This window comes from Vulpes lagopus, chromosome 6 (genome assembly GCF_018345385.1).
Source record: "Vulpes lagopus strain Blue_001 chromosome 6, ASM1834538v1, whole genome shotgun sequence".
Taxonomy (NCBI): Eukaryota; Metazoa; Chordata; class Mammalia; order Carnivora; family Canidae; genus Vulpes; species Vulpes lagopus.
Window position 1 is genome coordinate 89,792,265 of NC_054829.1, and position 15,510 is coordinate 89,807,774.

At 33.3% G+C, this 15,510-nt stretch overlaps 1 protein-coding gene across 5 annotated transcripts in view; it reads left to right on the top strand.

Moving 5' to 3' along the window:
• The window catches only part of CCSER1 (coiled-coil serine rich protein 1), an 880,050-nt gene that overhangs the window by 728,318 nt on the left and 136,222 nt on the right, over positions 1–15,510 (top strand). For all 5 annotated transcript variants that reach the window (XM_041759585.1, XM_041759583.1, XM_041759581.1 and 2 more), the window contains one exon: positions 4,902–4,979. In XM_041759585.1, the coding sequence (XP_041615519.1) occupies positions 4,902–4,979 (78 nt within the window). The remainder of the gene's footprint in view (positions 1–4,901; positions 4,980–15,510) is intronic.

The window sequence follows — 15,510 nt, forward strand, 5'->3', positions numbered from 1 at the left end:
GAACTTAACCATTTTCTATGGACAACATATATTGTAGAGACAGAGTCTATGACTACCCAGTGCATAAAACACAAATACACACACATCAGCAAATTTTTAACAACTTAAATTGAATTATTGTAAGATTACTCTGCTTGAACTGATTGATAATATCATTGCTATCATTAGGATTCCATGCCTTTCAACATTTAGTTTTTATTTCAGTTTGCTTTTGCACATTTTGCTTCCAATTTTGTATTATAACTCTGTATTAATTTATCATGTTATTCCTAACTCATACTCCAACATGCATTGCTGGCATTGCTTATTTACAGTATGGACATTCTATGGAATTACAGATTTTACAGGAAATAAACATCCATAAGCAATCTCAAATTGTTTTTGAAGCAAAGAAAAATGACTTAATAGACTCTGCAGAAGGATATACACAGGATGAACTAAAGAACAGTTGTATTACCATACATTTGGTATATAATATGCATCTTTATAGAAAGTAAAGAAAGAACATCAGGGTTTGGAGATAAGGAAGGTTTTCATCTTGGTGTTCCACTTACTAGCTTGTGTGACCTTCAGCAACTGATATCAGTTTACTAAGTATAAATTTCCTGCTTTAAAAAGGGACAATGATACAGACATTGTATGATCCTCAGAAGATCCACATATATTATGCTATATGGTACTTGGCATGTAACTACATTCTATTAAGTGTCATCTATTATTGTTAGTTGTTGTAGTAAAGATTACAGAATGAGAGGGAATGTGAATATAAGTATTCTTAAGTTTGTAAAGTATATATAATTCTTTGGTTTATATGCATTTATATATAGTAGCTAACTTTTATTTTACAGATGTTATTAAATTACTCTTAACATCAGATAAAATTATTTGGAAACTTGAGAAAAACTATCACATATATTATTTTGTTTTTCATATAGTGATGTTATGTAATATTAAAACCTCCACATATTCAGGACCAAGATTAGGCAGAAATGTAAAATGATATCAAATATAAATAATGAAATGTCTGTTTTTCATCCCATAATTTGGTCATATATATGCATATATATATATATAGTTGTTTTTTTTACAGAATCTGCTAGTCTTCTTTCTTTGTGTTTATTCTAAGCATACGTAGGTTTTATTAATCTTAAATGAGAAAAAAAATGCACAAGGGTTTGTTTTGTTAAGAAATATGGGTACTGTCATTGCTTGGAATGGAAAATGTAAAAATAAATAGATATTTGTCAGAGGTATAGATTTATTTATAAAATTTATCTACCAGAAGTTGTTTCAGTCCTCCTCTATCCCTCTGGGAGAGGTTAGAAGAAGAAATTACAGTGTTTGTTTACATAGGAAAATACCAAAAAAAAAAAAAAGACACATTAAATCACATGTGTACAGGAATTCTATACTTTCTGGCACAGACTTGATTTAACACTATAGTGTTATTCCTTGTCCCTTTCATAGTCTCCACTTAGGCAAGTTTGAACTAGTAGATGTTTATATATATCTTTGTCAGGATCTCTGACTTCTGAATATTTGCAAATGTTCTTGCCTAAGAAAGAATCCTCATCCCTTCTACTCCAGCTTGGCTAATAATAATAATAATTCATTTTTCTAGTCTTAGCTAGGATGTCAGAAGCATCTACATTTCAATTATTTAACTCTCTTATATGTTTCTTCTGCAACTCAAGAGCGCACCCCCCACACACACACACATCCCTCCAGTCATCTCTGTACTCCCTTTACTTTTATATATTGGATACTAATTGTTTTTAATATCTCTGTCTTTCACAGTGGAAGTTTTTCATAAAAGGGGCAATCCTTTTTTTTTTTTTAATTGAGATGGATCTTTTTTAATATAGTTGACACACAATATTACATTAGTCTCAGGTTTACAACTCAGTAATTTGACAAGTTTATGTATTAGGAGGGCTATACCTTTTCTTTTTTTCCCTTTTATGTCTCTTGTACCCTGAGCAAAATCCATAATATGCATTTAATAAAAATTATGGCTGAGTTAAGGAATATGAAACATTTGTATCATGAAGGTGAAATGTCTCTTTCTCTATAGTGAAATCAACAATTTAAGTAAATACTTTTATTATATTAAACAGTGTGAAACTAAAAGTATATGATGATGTTTTATTTCTATTTTTCTGATATATTTGCCTGCATAAATAAGATATATTCATTTTATATAAATACAAATTATTAGCAAGCTCACCATCTAATAATAGCTATTTTATGATGTAGTTTCTATTTGATTACAATACTCTTTTTATCTCATGTTTAATTTATCCATTCATAAATAGCCATTAGTCTTGCAGAAATGCCAAAGCCCCATGGGCAATTATCTTCCAACAGGTGTGGAGACTTTTTTAATCTTCTAATTGTATGTTACAGAAATTTATCATAAACTTTCATATATTATCCTCCTACTGTTACACCAAACAAAATATTTAATCTTTATATACACCTAAGTCTATTAGAAACTTATAATTTACTCTCCACATTTGAATATAGCATGGGTATATGCATAGGTATACCTATGAGTGCATAGCTAACAAATAATTTAAATATGACATATTTCTTGTTGTGAAAATGCCTCCAAAAGAAAGTAGCAATGAATTCCTTTAGAAATGCCTTTTTTGGGATCCCTGGGTGGCGCAGCGGTTTGGCGCCTGCCTTTGGCCCAGGGCGCGATCCTGGAGACCCAGGATCGAATCCCACGTCGGGCTCCTGGTGCATGGAGCCTGCTTCTCCCTCTGCCTCTCTCTCTCTCTCTCTCTCTCTGTGTGTGTGACTATCATAAATAAATAAAAATTTATAAAAAAAAAATAGAAATGCTTTTTTTTTTTTATTTATGATAGTCACACAGAGAGAGAGAGAGAGAGACAGAGAGAGAGAGAGAGAGAGAGAGAGAGACAGGCAGAGACACAGGCTGAGGGAGAAGCAGGCTCCATGCACTGGAAGCCCGACGTGGAATTCGATCCCGGGTCTCCAGGATCACGCCCTGGGCCAAAGGCAGGCGCCAAACCGCTGCACCACCCAGGGATCCCTAGAAATGCCTTTTTTAAAAAAAAAAATTCTGAAAGTATTCTTCATGTAGAACTTGTTTTGCCTTGATTAGGCTATTGGTTATTGAAGCTGTCTGAATTTTTTGGTTTATCATGACTCGAATTTTCTAAGTCTTATAATTCAGACTGATGAACCAGAGTTTACCAATCCTTCTCACTCTTATCTTCAGGATGTGAGGCCTTGAAAACAGAACTGGGAGCAAAGCATAATGGAAGAAGCATTTGTTGTCTATTCCTCCTTGCCTCTTGCTTTAGTGCATAGACTCTAATTCATGTGCCAATATTTGTACATCTAGAGATTTATAACAAAACCTACTTTTCCAATACTTATTATCCCAACCTATTTCAGAAACAAATATTTTTTTTTCTAAACATCCTTTCAATGATAACAAACTTTATCACTTCCTTAGCTAATTACTACTTCTTACTCCTCTTCCTCAGCCTAAGTCTAAATAAACACAACTTGTTACTTCTCATTTTAAACTGAGTTTGCAAAATGTGGCCACATTGTCACTTATCCTTTTCAAACAGTTAAGATCGTACCTCACTTGCATGACATCTTTCTGAATTACCTAATCTCCATTTCGTCTGAATAGAAGCATTAGTAGTTTTATGGTAGGGAAGCTAGAAGGTCTGAGACATTAATAGTCCATAAAGGGTTTTTTTCTGTATTTCAATAAACCATATAAATATGTTTACCTAAATTATGTGTGTAATTTGTTAACTGTGATTACTTGCAAATTTCAGGCAGAATTAAGGAAAAGAAAGAGGGGAATGGGAAGGGATAGGAAATAGGAAGGAAGGTAGAAGAGGGGAAGGTAGGAAAGTTTTCTTCTTAGGTTTGTGACCACCATCTCTTTCTGGAAAAAAAAAAAAGATGAATTAAATCAGTTTTTGTCTTTAACATTATGTGATTATTTCATTGAGTGGTCAAAAGAAAAGAAAACAAATTAGCCTTTAAAGCAAATTAAAGTAAAAACAGAATCTAGTAGAATCACATGAGCTTATTTGGAAAATTTGTCAAGATATTATACTTTCTAAATTATGTTATTCTCATTAAAAATGGGTGATAATAGTAGTAAAAATCCCAAGGTGAGATATGATCATATTAGTACTTTCAGATGTACCATGCACGCAGTAAACACATCTCATGATAACTAAACTCAAGATCCTCTTTTAAGTCATACATCTAGGAGTCAGAATAGAAGCCCCCAACCAGAAGCTCAGTCAAAATAGTAGACCAAAGTGGGGGGGTTTGTATTTGAGATAGGAAATCCCAAACTTTCTTCATGTATTACTTCCCTACCTAGTTATAACAGAATTAGTTACATTGTCAAATCTCATATAGATTCCTAAATGTGTAGATTTGAGGAGAGGATTAAGAAGAAAAAAACAAATTAAAAAGAAACTAAATGGAATCCACTGAGTAGTATTATTTTTTGGATTTAAAGGTAAATGCTCTGAAACTAAATCAATAAAATCCTATCAATTCAACTTACAAATAAAAACAAAACAGTGAACAAAGCAAATAAAAAACAGTGAACAAGAAACATAGTATAAGCATTTGGTCTTGGGTTTAAACAATCCTGGCTCTCTAGTGTTCTGTGGTTCTGTCACAGTAGTTTCTGTACTAAAAGATGCCAAAGGTGCAGTACTTATGGCTAGAAAATTAGAGTTATGAATATTTAAGCTTATATGCAAAACACAGAGCAAAGTATACATGCAGATAATCATGAATTGTACAAAAATTTTAATAAGAGGTGAATATTAGTGTAGAAGCATATGACTTACCAATGTCGTTTCTTTTTTTTAATTTTGTAGGAAAAAGTCCAGCATTTACAGAAGGCTTTTGCTTCAAGAGTAGATAAATCCACACAGACTGAACTTCTAGGCTATGATGTAAGTAGCTATATAAAACCATTTTTATCTTCTTTATTGGTATTCAGACATCCACAGCTTATTTACCTCTGTTGCTGATGTGTCCATGCATTGATTTAATAGGATTTAGTGGCTCACCATTCATCTTTTGCTCTTAAATAATCCCCAAATACCTTCTGGAAGTGAAAAAGATAATTACAGGCACTGACTAGCATACTAATGTCTTAATATATTTTTTTAAACTAGCATTCCTCATATAGTCTTTTGAATTGGTGAATTTGTAGACATGTAGATGATACATATTAAAATACCAGAACAATTTATTTTTAAGTACTAATTTATTTGTTAACAGTTTAATAAAGTTATGTTCACAATCAACAAGGGCCAGGCACATCATTTTTACATTCTGTTACATAAAAGGAAACAACTTTGCAGAGAAATTTACAATACTATTTTAGCTTTTGGGCTTCAGTGCAGGCTGCAGAAAGTAATTTAATTGAAAGTTAGCATTTTTTTCTTAGTGTGAAATACTTGTTGAATTGTCAAAACAGGATTGTAAACATGTGTTGATACAAGATTGCTTCTAGTAACACTGAATGATTTTGGGTAACTGAAATAAATTCCTTATCTTTTCTTAAATGAAGCTATGAGATTTTCAGTTTGCCTAAGTTCATGACTTTAAACTTACTTTTAATAAAAATATGAAGGAATTTTTTTTTATCCTGCATCTAACATTTGTCAGAGCTCTCTCTTCTTTTAAAAATGATAATATTATTTTTAGCAGTTTATTGACAAATAAGATTAGAAAAGATGATTTTAAGTTGTTTTACAAAGGTGTATAATGGTAAAATGTAAGCTTATCTGCATGTCCTTATTATATTAAATGACATAAATATGATTGTTACTTTTGTATCATCTTGCAAATTATAGTGTTATATTCAACATAAATCTACTTGTCTCTATTAGGAAGTAAACTAAGGTTTGAATTTTAGCACAACTTGTTTTCAGCTATTTATATGTATTCTATTTTAATTAAAATACATTAAAAGCTATACTTCCGAGGTTTTGTTACATTCGTTTTAAGATGTTTATTATAGGTATCTAAATATTCTAGATATCAATATCGTGACTGCAGTACTTCTTGCCTGAAAACCAATGTTATATATGATCTAAGTAGTGCTAATGTTTCATATTTTAAAATAGAAATGACTTCTAAGTTCAAAGAGGATTTACCGCAAGTATTTTAATGTTTATCTCTTTTGAAGGAGTATTTTTTGTTTAATTTTTTTGGGGGGCAGCCCGGGTGGCTCAGCGGTTTAGCGCAGCCTTTGGCTCAGGGCATGATCCTGGAGACCCAGGATCAAGTCCCACATCCGGCTCCCTTCATGGAGCCTGCTTCTCCCTCTGCCTGTGTCTCTGCCTCTCTCTCTCTCTCTCTCTCTCTCTCTCACTCTCTCTCTCTGTCTCTCATGAATAAATAAAGTCTTAAAAAATTGTTTATATATATTATTTGTTTATCAGTACCTAGGTTATAAGCTCAGTATGTATTTTACAAATAATTACCTATGTCTTTTTAAATCTGCAAGCCAGTTATCCAATAAGACTGATAAATTAATAGTTTCCATTAAATCGTATTCCAACATAAGAAAATTAAAAGTTAAATAAGTTCCACAAAAGTGAAGTTATTTGTTCAGTACCACATGCTCTTTGTGGAAGCCTAGTTATTAAAAAGTAATATATTCTTAAATAAGGAAAGAGGAAAACACATATTGGGACTCAAATATCCCAATTTACTCAATAAGGAAATGATGTTTGGGAGACTCAGCTCCAAATTTCTTTTTTTTTTTAAAGATTTTATTTATTTATTTGAGAGAGAGTGAGAGAAAGAAAGCATGATCAGGGCAAGAGGCAGAGAGAGAGAAGCAGGCTCCCCGCTGAGCATGGAGCCTGATATGGGACTCCATCTCAGGACCCTGAGTTCATGACCTGAGCCGAAGGCAGATGCTTAACTGACTGAGCACCTAAGCACCCCAACACCAAATTTCTAAAGGACTGAATATAAGGATAGAATGTGAAATCTCTAGCAATATTATTGACTGCAAGTGAGAAATAGTTGCTAAGAGACGAATGGTACCTGTGGGGAAATAACTAAACAGTATCGTGTATTTGCCTCTCTATGACCCATGATGTTCTTATTTCTATGAGATTTGTTATATCAAATCTAGATAGTTCTTTAAATACGTAAATAAAAATTTAAAATAGAGCCATGAACATAGTTAATTCTTATTAAAACTTTTTTGTTCCTATCTTCTCTTCACATCTGACAATGAGAGTTTAATGTATTTTACTCAGTTGAATTAAGGCTAAGAATAACAATTTCTTGGTAATGAGTCCTTTCAGGATCCCTTTGTATAAGTGTCTGGTATGATTTAGGTAGTTGTTAACATAGAATAATAATCTGTTCTAAAGTTTTCATATTTTACATTTCCTGGTGATAGATTCTAGGATATAATCATCAGAATCAGAAAGGAATTATCAAAGATATGCATATAGAATATCACACCACTAACTGGACGTAATTGTCCTAATAGACTTTGGGACATTTTGTATGGAAAACACTGGGTAGGGAAATATTTTTAAAAAGCAAATGAGAAATAAGAAAAGCATTTTAAATGTGATAAACTGTGTGACTATTTGGGAATATGTGGCTCATCAACAATGTATTTTTCTATGATTGGGATGTATTTTCTATACTTTTCATTATCCCTAAATTTTTTACTTTTTTTTTTTTTTTTAATTTTTTACTTTTTTAGGCAATAAGAATAATCAATTATCCTTTGACTTATAATATTTGTTCACAATTTTCTCAGGAAATAGTCTGACATTTTGTTTTTTTTCATAAATATATATTCACATATATGCTATATCTACTTAACAATTTGTGATAGTGTTTGCCAGAGAAAATATGAAAAATCTTGTACATTATCAATGATTCTTATACTCTCTTGCTTATTTTCTAAAGCTGTCAGTATTAGTCACAAATTGTTTTTTATAGATCAGTATGGATCATGTTTCTATATAAATGTCAGAATAAAAGAGACTATCAGTATCTTTTAGTATAATTTTCTTGGAAAGATAGTTGTTACTAAACATTTCGCTTAAAATGGGAAGTAGAACTCTTGAAAGACTTTAATTATAATGAAAACTATTAAAATAAATTTCTGAAAATCCACTACAGTGAATAAGTTCAAAGATTCATACAATAAACTTCTATATAACAGATTTATCAGGAAACTTGAAACTAATGTTACTGTACAGAGTGCTTTGATTTCTAATGCAAAAGACAATAATTTTTAAAAGTAAAAACAGAGTATCTCAGCAAGGACCTATAAACAAAATAGCTCTTGTGATAATGAGAGAGATTGTTAAATAAATGATGAATGTGTCTTCAATAATCAATGCTAATTTAACCGCTTTCACCTTCTTCTGTCTACACTGACTTAGTTTATTAAAAGATTAAAGAATAATTTCTTAGGTGTCATTGTGTTGTTAAAACTAGATACAGTCAAGTAGCAATGTTGCCAATTGCAGGATTACACTAAAAAGTAGAGATTTTTCTGATTACATCAACTGTATAAATAAATGCTTCATCATAGAATTTATACTATCTATAAATATCATTATAGTTGGAGCCTCTGGAAATAAAATTTTTGGTTTAAATAATTGGAAATGAATAAGCAAATGCAGTGAAGATCTTATGTACTAACAGGGCAAAAATTCAGGTACTTTTTAAAATTTGGCATCTATATGGAGAGGTTTTTGGATTTTTTTTTTTTTTACTTCTTTTTGATGTTCAACAGAAGATTAAAAAAAAAAAAAAAACAACAGAAGCTTATCATTTTAAATGTAGCTGATTTACTTTAAGTATAAATTTTCTTTTCAATTAGGCCTGAACTTGACTAAGAACAATCACAGGGACTCTAGAGGAGTCTTCCCTTAATTAGCATATATTTTATACACATATTTAATATTTAATAAGAAGTGTTTATTAGGGATCCCTCAGTGGCGCAGCGGTTTGGCGCCTGCCTTTGGCCGAGGGCGCGATCCTGGAGACCCAGGATCAAATCCCATGTCGGGCTCCCGGTGCATGGAGCCTGCTTCTCCCTCTGCCTGTGTCTCTGCCTCTCTCTCTCTCTCTATGTGACTATCATAAATAAATAAAAATTTAAAAAAAAAAAAAGAAGTGTTTATTAGCTTTGAACTTGCAAATTTTTTGTTCATATTTCTTTAAGAGTTTTGATGTTATCAGGTATTTCATAAAATATTATTAACCACTGTTACTCTTAATATTATTAATGGTTTTCATTTGGCTATTTAAAACTGACTGAATTGGGCATCACACATATATTTTGTCTGAGTCATGTGTGAGTGAAGCATAACTCAGTTTAGAGAAGTATGATCATACCAGTATATATTTTTCAAACATTTTAACACAGGTTAAATGTGTGGGATTTGCTTTATAAATGAAGTTTTCTACTTACATGCTAGAAAAATAATATTAGCTGCATTATGAATACACATTTGGAAGGAAAACTCAATGCAGTTGTCCGTGTATTCTCAGTCTATGCTACTTTTCTTAGATTTAATTTTGGAGACCCTCCTGATACAGTTAATAGTGTCCAGGGAATTCTAACAATATGAGAATAGTTCATCAGTAAGGAGTAAGAATGATTAGTTTTACCATAATTGTTTTATTAGCTATCAGAGCAAGAGAGTATTTTGTGTTATGTGACTATATTATGTCAGCCTATGGATTAAACCTAATTGTAAGAATTGAATAATTATCAATTAGGCTTTTTCATCCAGTTGCTATTAAGCCATAGTTTGTTAAAGCTATCTATTTTGGATCTATTCATTGCAGTTATTTTTTCATAAATTCAGCACTTTTGATCATGTCAGTGTGCCCCAGCATTTAGCGGATGAGTGCTTTCTCCTCACATACTTCATTTATTTATATTTACTTATATCAAGTATTTCTGTTTGTTCTCATAAACTTGAAAAATCAAGTTTAAAAACTGATATATTCCAGGTTTTCTTTTAAGCTACAGTTTTTCATGTTACATTAAGGATAACTTTCAGACAAAAACATCAATTAAAAACACAAGAAATATGATCATCTGCCATAGGTACTTATTAATACTTAGTGGAAGAATCACAGCTTATTCAGTGGTAAAGTTTTAAGGGTATCATTTTTGAAAATCTATACATGCATTTTTTTAACAAGTATTATTAAGTGCCCCATGAAAGCCAGGCTCTGTTCTAGGTACTTGGGATACATCTTTTAATGAAACCACAAATATTCCCTCATGAAGCCTGCATTTTTTGACAGCATACTTATAATAAATAATAAATATAAGTAAAGTATAATATGTTAGAAGGTGCTAAGTACAATATAGATAGGAAAAATAACACAGTGAAAGGATAATTGTGAGTGTAGGGCTAAGGGTCAAGAAAGACTGTGAGCCTGGGTGGCTCAGCAGTTTAGCGCTCCCTTCAGCCCAGGGCCTGATCCTGGAGACCGGGGATTGAGTCCCAGTCAGGCTCCCTACATGGAGCCTGCTTCTCCCTCTGCCTGTGTCTCTGCCTCTCACTCTCTCTGTGTATCTCTCATGAATAAATAAATAAAATCTTAAAAAAAAAAAGACTGTGATAGGAAATTTTAAACGGTGATCTAGAGCAATCTCAGGGTGAGATGTAAGACTTGAAGGTGGTGAGGTAAAAATCACATTTCGTGAGAAATCCTTTTGTGATATGCCCCTTGAACAACCCCTCAAAGACCTTCAGTCAATAAGAACAAATTGCTTTGTCTTAGCAGCAGCCCAGGGTAAAAAAGGTGGGTTTCATTTATAGGCCATGTGGCATGAAAAAAAAAATGCATTCTGTACCATAATACCCTAGAATCAGAACCCCTGCATCAAGAGACTCACACTAGAGGAACACAGACAGCCTGAGGGAACAGCCTGCTCCGGCTCCTCCTTTCATTTCCACTTAGGGGAAGCATTGAGAAGAAAGTGAGGTCTGATCAGTCACACCATGTAAATTGCATTCACTTTCCTCTCTCTTTATTTTGCATACACTTTGTCAGCCTCCTCTCTCCTGTACCACTCTTCTCCCAGCAGGCAGAGTGAATTTAGATACTTTAAATGTATAATTAGACTTCATTGGATATCAGAGGTATGCCACTAAAGCCAACAAATATGGAAAGTACTCAGTAGTTACTTGGTGAAAAAATAAATGAATAGGTTAACTAAAAGACTATTACATTACATTAATCCTGAAGATCTATAGCAAATAAGTATGCATTGTTTTATTTCACTCGCATAAAAAAGTGCATATTGTTATTCTATGTTATCCTGTATCGTTTTGTTATACATAACAAATATTTCAAAATGGCTACCTTGTGCCTTTTAGAACAAAGCATTAAATGCAAATCAACTCAGATAACCAGTGATTTTAAAACATGAGTACCATCATGCAGTTTTCCTTCATAATATTGCATTGAATGCTTCCTCCTAAAATCCTGAATTTTTACCTAGGAGCCAGATCATTCCTGGAATGCCTCCAGGTTTTTATTTCAGCTCTGACTGTGCAGAATCAGTATTACTTAACTGATAGTCCTTTTGTTAAGAGAATTTATAGTTGAAATCCTTTGGGGAAAAATAGCAAGGATGGGTGTTAAAAAAAAGCTCTTGTAATTGTAAAAATATTCATCAAAATAAAACAATAAAAGAGCCACAGACATACAAATTTTATATAGCCTATGTAGAGAAGAAAAATAACTTTCCCTCTACTCTTCTAGGTTCTTGGCTGACTCTTACCTGTAATAAACAGGAGAAGAACAAATTTTGTGACATGTATACCTCCTCTATAGATGGGAGATACCCAGAAAAACTGAGTAACTCCCTGAAATGGTCCAAGTCACCATCTTAAATACAACCTCCAGCTAAAGACAAAAGATGATGGTGTGAGGTTAGAGGCATAGGAGAGGCTAGTTATGGGAGGTTGCCAGGAAAAGAATAGTAAACAAGGGTAAAGCTGTTATGCAGATTTAAGACTGTGACTTCTCCATTGATAAGAGTTTCTAGAGATTGAGAGTTGTCCTCTTCCTGGTAGAGAGAGACACCTTTACAAATGAGGATTTCCCTTATACATGTAGCTTCTTTTATAGAAGAGTAATTTGTATTCCATTTTCAGAGCTTCACCTATGTCTGTTTCTTAAAAATACTCAGCTCAAGATAATTCTTATGCTAACAAGGCATATTCTGGGTGGTAAATTTTTGTTCCCCCTTCAAGTAGTAATAATGATTATCACATTTGCTGAAAAATGTGTTGATTTAGTGATAGTGTTGATAAAAGAGAAAAGTTGATACTTGTTGAAAAGAAAATTTCTTTCAACCCACATTGACTTCTGCCTATTTCACCACCTCTGTAGGAAATCTAGATTTAATTACCAAATTTCTAAGAGTTTTCTTTTTTTATATATAAGATTTTATTTATTTATTCATGAGAGACAGAGAGGCAGAGACGCAGACAGAGAAGCAGGCTTCTCCCAGGGAGCCCAATGCGGGACTGGATCCTGGAACTCCAAGATCATACCCTGAGCTGAAAGGAGACATGCAACTGCTGAGGCACCCAGGCATCCCTCAGAGTTTTCTTAGACAAATTTAGAAGTTTTTTTTAGGACTTTCCAGTGTGCTAAGTGGATATTACATGACAAGGAGTCTTGTCTGAAGGAATTTTTACTACCCTATGGAAGAAAATACGACGTATACTCTAAGGGCATATGTCAATGACTATTTGTGATACATTATATAATTGCAATTATTCACCATAATTGTCAGTGAGCCCTTTTGCTTAACTATAGAACCCAACAGGCATTTTCTTGAGGCACTGATAGTGAATGGAACATTCTGATCGTCAGACCAGAAAAACCCTAGTAGCAATGGAATACTTAGAATACCCCTTTTTCTGCCCATGATCATGTACTGAACAAAAGATGATCCTTTACCCATGATCACATGCACTTTGCCTGATCTCTTGCACTACCCTCTAACCTCTCTTTATAAAACTCTAGGTGTTGCATTTGTGGGCTGAGAGGCTGATTGTTAAGGCTTGACCCTACCATCTCCCTTAGCTGCAGGCACCCAAAATAAATCTTTCCCTTTCTCTGTTCCAAACCCTTATCTCTTGAGTTATAGGCTTCTCTTAAGATGAGTTTGTTCAGCAGCTGTGTTGGGAAGCCCAGCCAAGAGCTAAGCTTTTGATTTATCCAGCTCCCTTGCTATTCTCTGGGATGGAGCTGTTGCCAGGACAGTGGACCAGGGCGTACCATTCATTTCCTAAGTGAGAAATTGTGATAGATCATTTGGTAACATAATTTATTTAAGTTCTAAGACTTCGCTCAGGTACTTGGTCAACATATATCTTTGTAGATTTATATTAATTCACATCTAAGGAAGGCATTGCTTTCCTTTGATGTGGTCTATCATCAAGAAAAATCTGGAAAAGCAAATTTACTATTCAAATATATACAAATGTATTGAAACTACACACACACACACACATCAAAACACAGTCTCTGAACACACACACACACAACTGCATGATACAAGTACAAAACAATCTACTTTTGTTTACTATTTGTACTTATAGAAGTTAGGATAAGATGGAAATGTATTTTAAAAAGATGGAAATGTATTAACTTCCGTGTGTAGTGTTTGCTTCAGCAGCACATAAACTTTTGTGTGTATATATTAAGAATTTATAGAAATCCTACTGTACACTAATACAATGTTTAAAATGGTTATTTGTATTTTAGCATTAAATCATTTATATACAACTACTTGTTACCCAACTTTGTTAGCATAAGTTAATATTAATATATTTTCTTTTAAAGTTAAAAATCACTTTGAATCTCTAGAAACATTACTTTTTCAATATGCAGAAATCATGAAACTATATATATACTAAATTGAAATAATAATGACAATTTTTGCCATACCACAGGTATGGCTATAGGTTTTTTGTTTGTTTGTTTGTTTGTTTGTTTTTCCCCACTATACCACCTGATGGCTAGTCTATCTTGTCATAGTTGAGCTTTTATTTCATTGGGCTATCAGATTTAATTGGTTTATTTTCTCCTTTGGTTTTCTTGTGAGATCTACTATTCTGTGACAACCCTCCTACTTGTACTTCATTTAGCAACACAAAAGGATAATATCCATAAAGATCATTAGCCCTCATAATGATCTTGCTCCATCAAAAAGTTTCTTAAGCACTTGACTCATTCTTTGGAACTTAAGAATACCTAGTGTGTGTATTGGGGTGGGGCAACCTGGAGATGAGGTGAGGGAGTAATTTTTCCTCTATCCTTCTAATTTCTTGGCTGAGAAGTTCTGTAATAAAAGAAAGATTAACCAGAGAAAAACAAAAGTTTAGTAATATGTATACCTCCTATATACACAGGAGATACCTAGGAAAACTAAGTTGACTCCTGAAATGGCCCAAGTCATCACCTTAAATACCATCTGCAGGTAAAGACAAAGGAAAGATGTTGGGGGTCAGAGAGGCCAGTTGAGAAAGATTACCAAGAAGAACACAGTGAAGGAGAGTGAGGTTGTTAGGCAGATTTGAGTCTGTGCCTTCTCTCTTGATTAGAGTTTCTAGAGTTGTGGTTATCCCCTTTTCTTGGTACAGAAAGGGAGATACCCTTTCAAATGGAGATTTCTCTTATAAATATAAATGACCTTTACAAAAGGGTGGCTTCTACTTGGTTTTCAGAGCTTTCCATATGTCTGCAGCTCCTTAAAACTTACCAGCTCAAGATGTGCCAAAGAAGCAGATTTTGGGGTGGCAAGTTGTGCTTCCTTTCAATTTCACCTTGAAACTTCCCCAGAAGTTTCACAATCCAGAACCTGAGTTGATAGATGGCTCCATTATTCCATTAAACCCATGTCTGAGTCCTGAAAATAGGTCAGTTCAATTAAACTACTATTCCCTTTTAAGAGGTGGTCTTTTAGATGGGCTCCCAAAATTAGTCGTTTATTGTGCTAGCAATCAGGTATTTAATAAGAAGTATTTCTACGGAAAAAGATAAACAAGGTTTAACAAGTACCACAAACTGTAAGCCAGGTTGTGAGACAAGGGGGCAGCCAATTGAGATTTCTGTATGTCAGGTTCAAATCATATCTGTGATGATGTCAGGTGTTAATTGAACTTTCTGAGTGGCTGACATATCAGCAGGGACAGAGGGTTTTCTGTATGAGCTGTTGTGATTATTTTTCTTAAGTTTATATCAAGTTGTTCACATTCAGTTTGGAGAGCTTTGGGGAAAAGGCAGTCTTTTTTTTTCTTGGTCATTTCAAATTAGAAGGATGGGGGGACTGGAAAGTAGTTTGGAGAGTTGTAATGAGGTATTTGAGGAAATTGTTAGAATTCAGGATCTGGTCCAATTTATAGGTAGAAGACAAAATTTCTAAGATAATAAACTGGA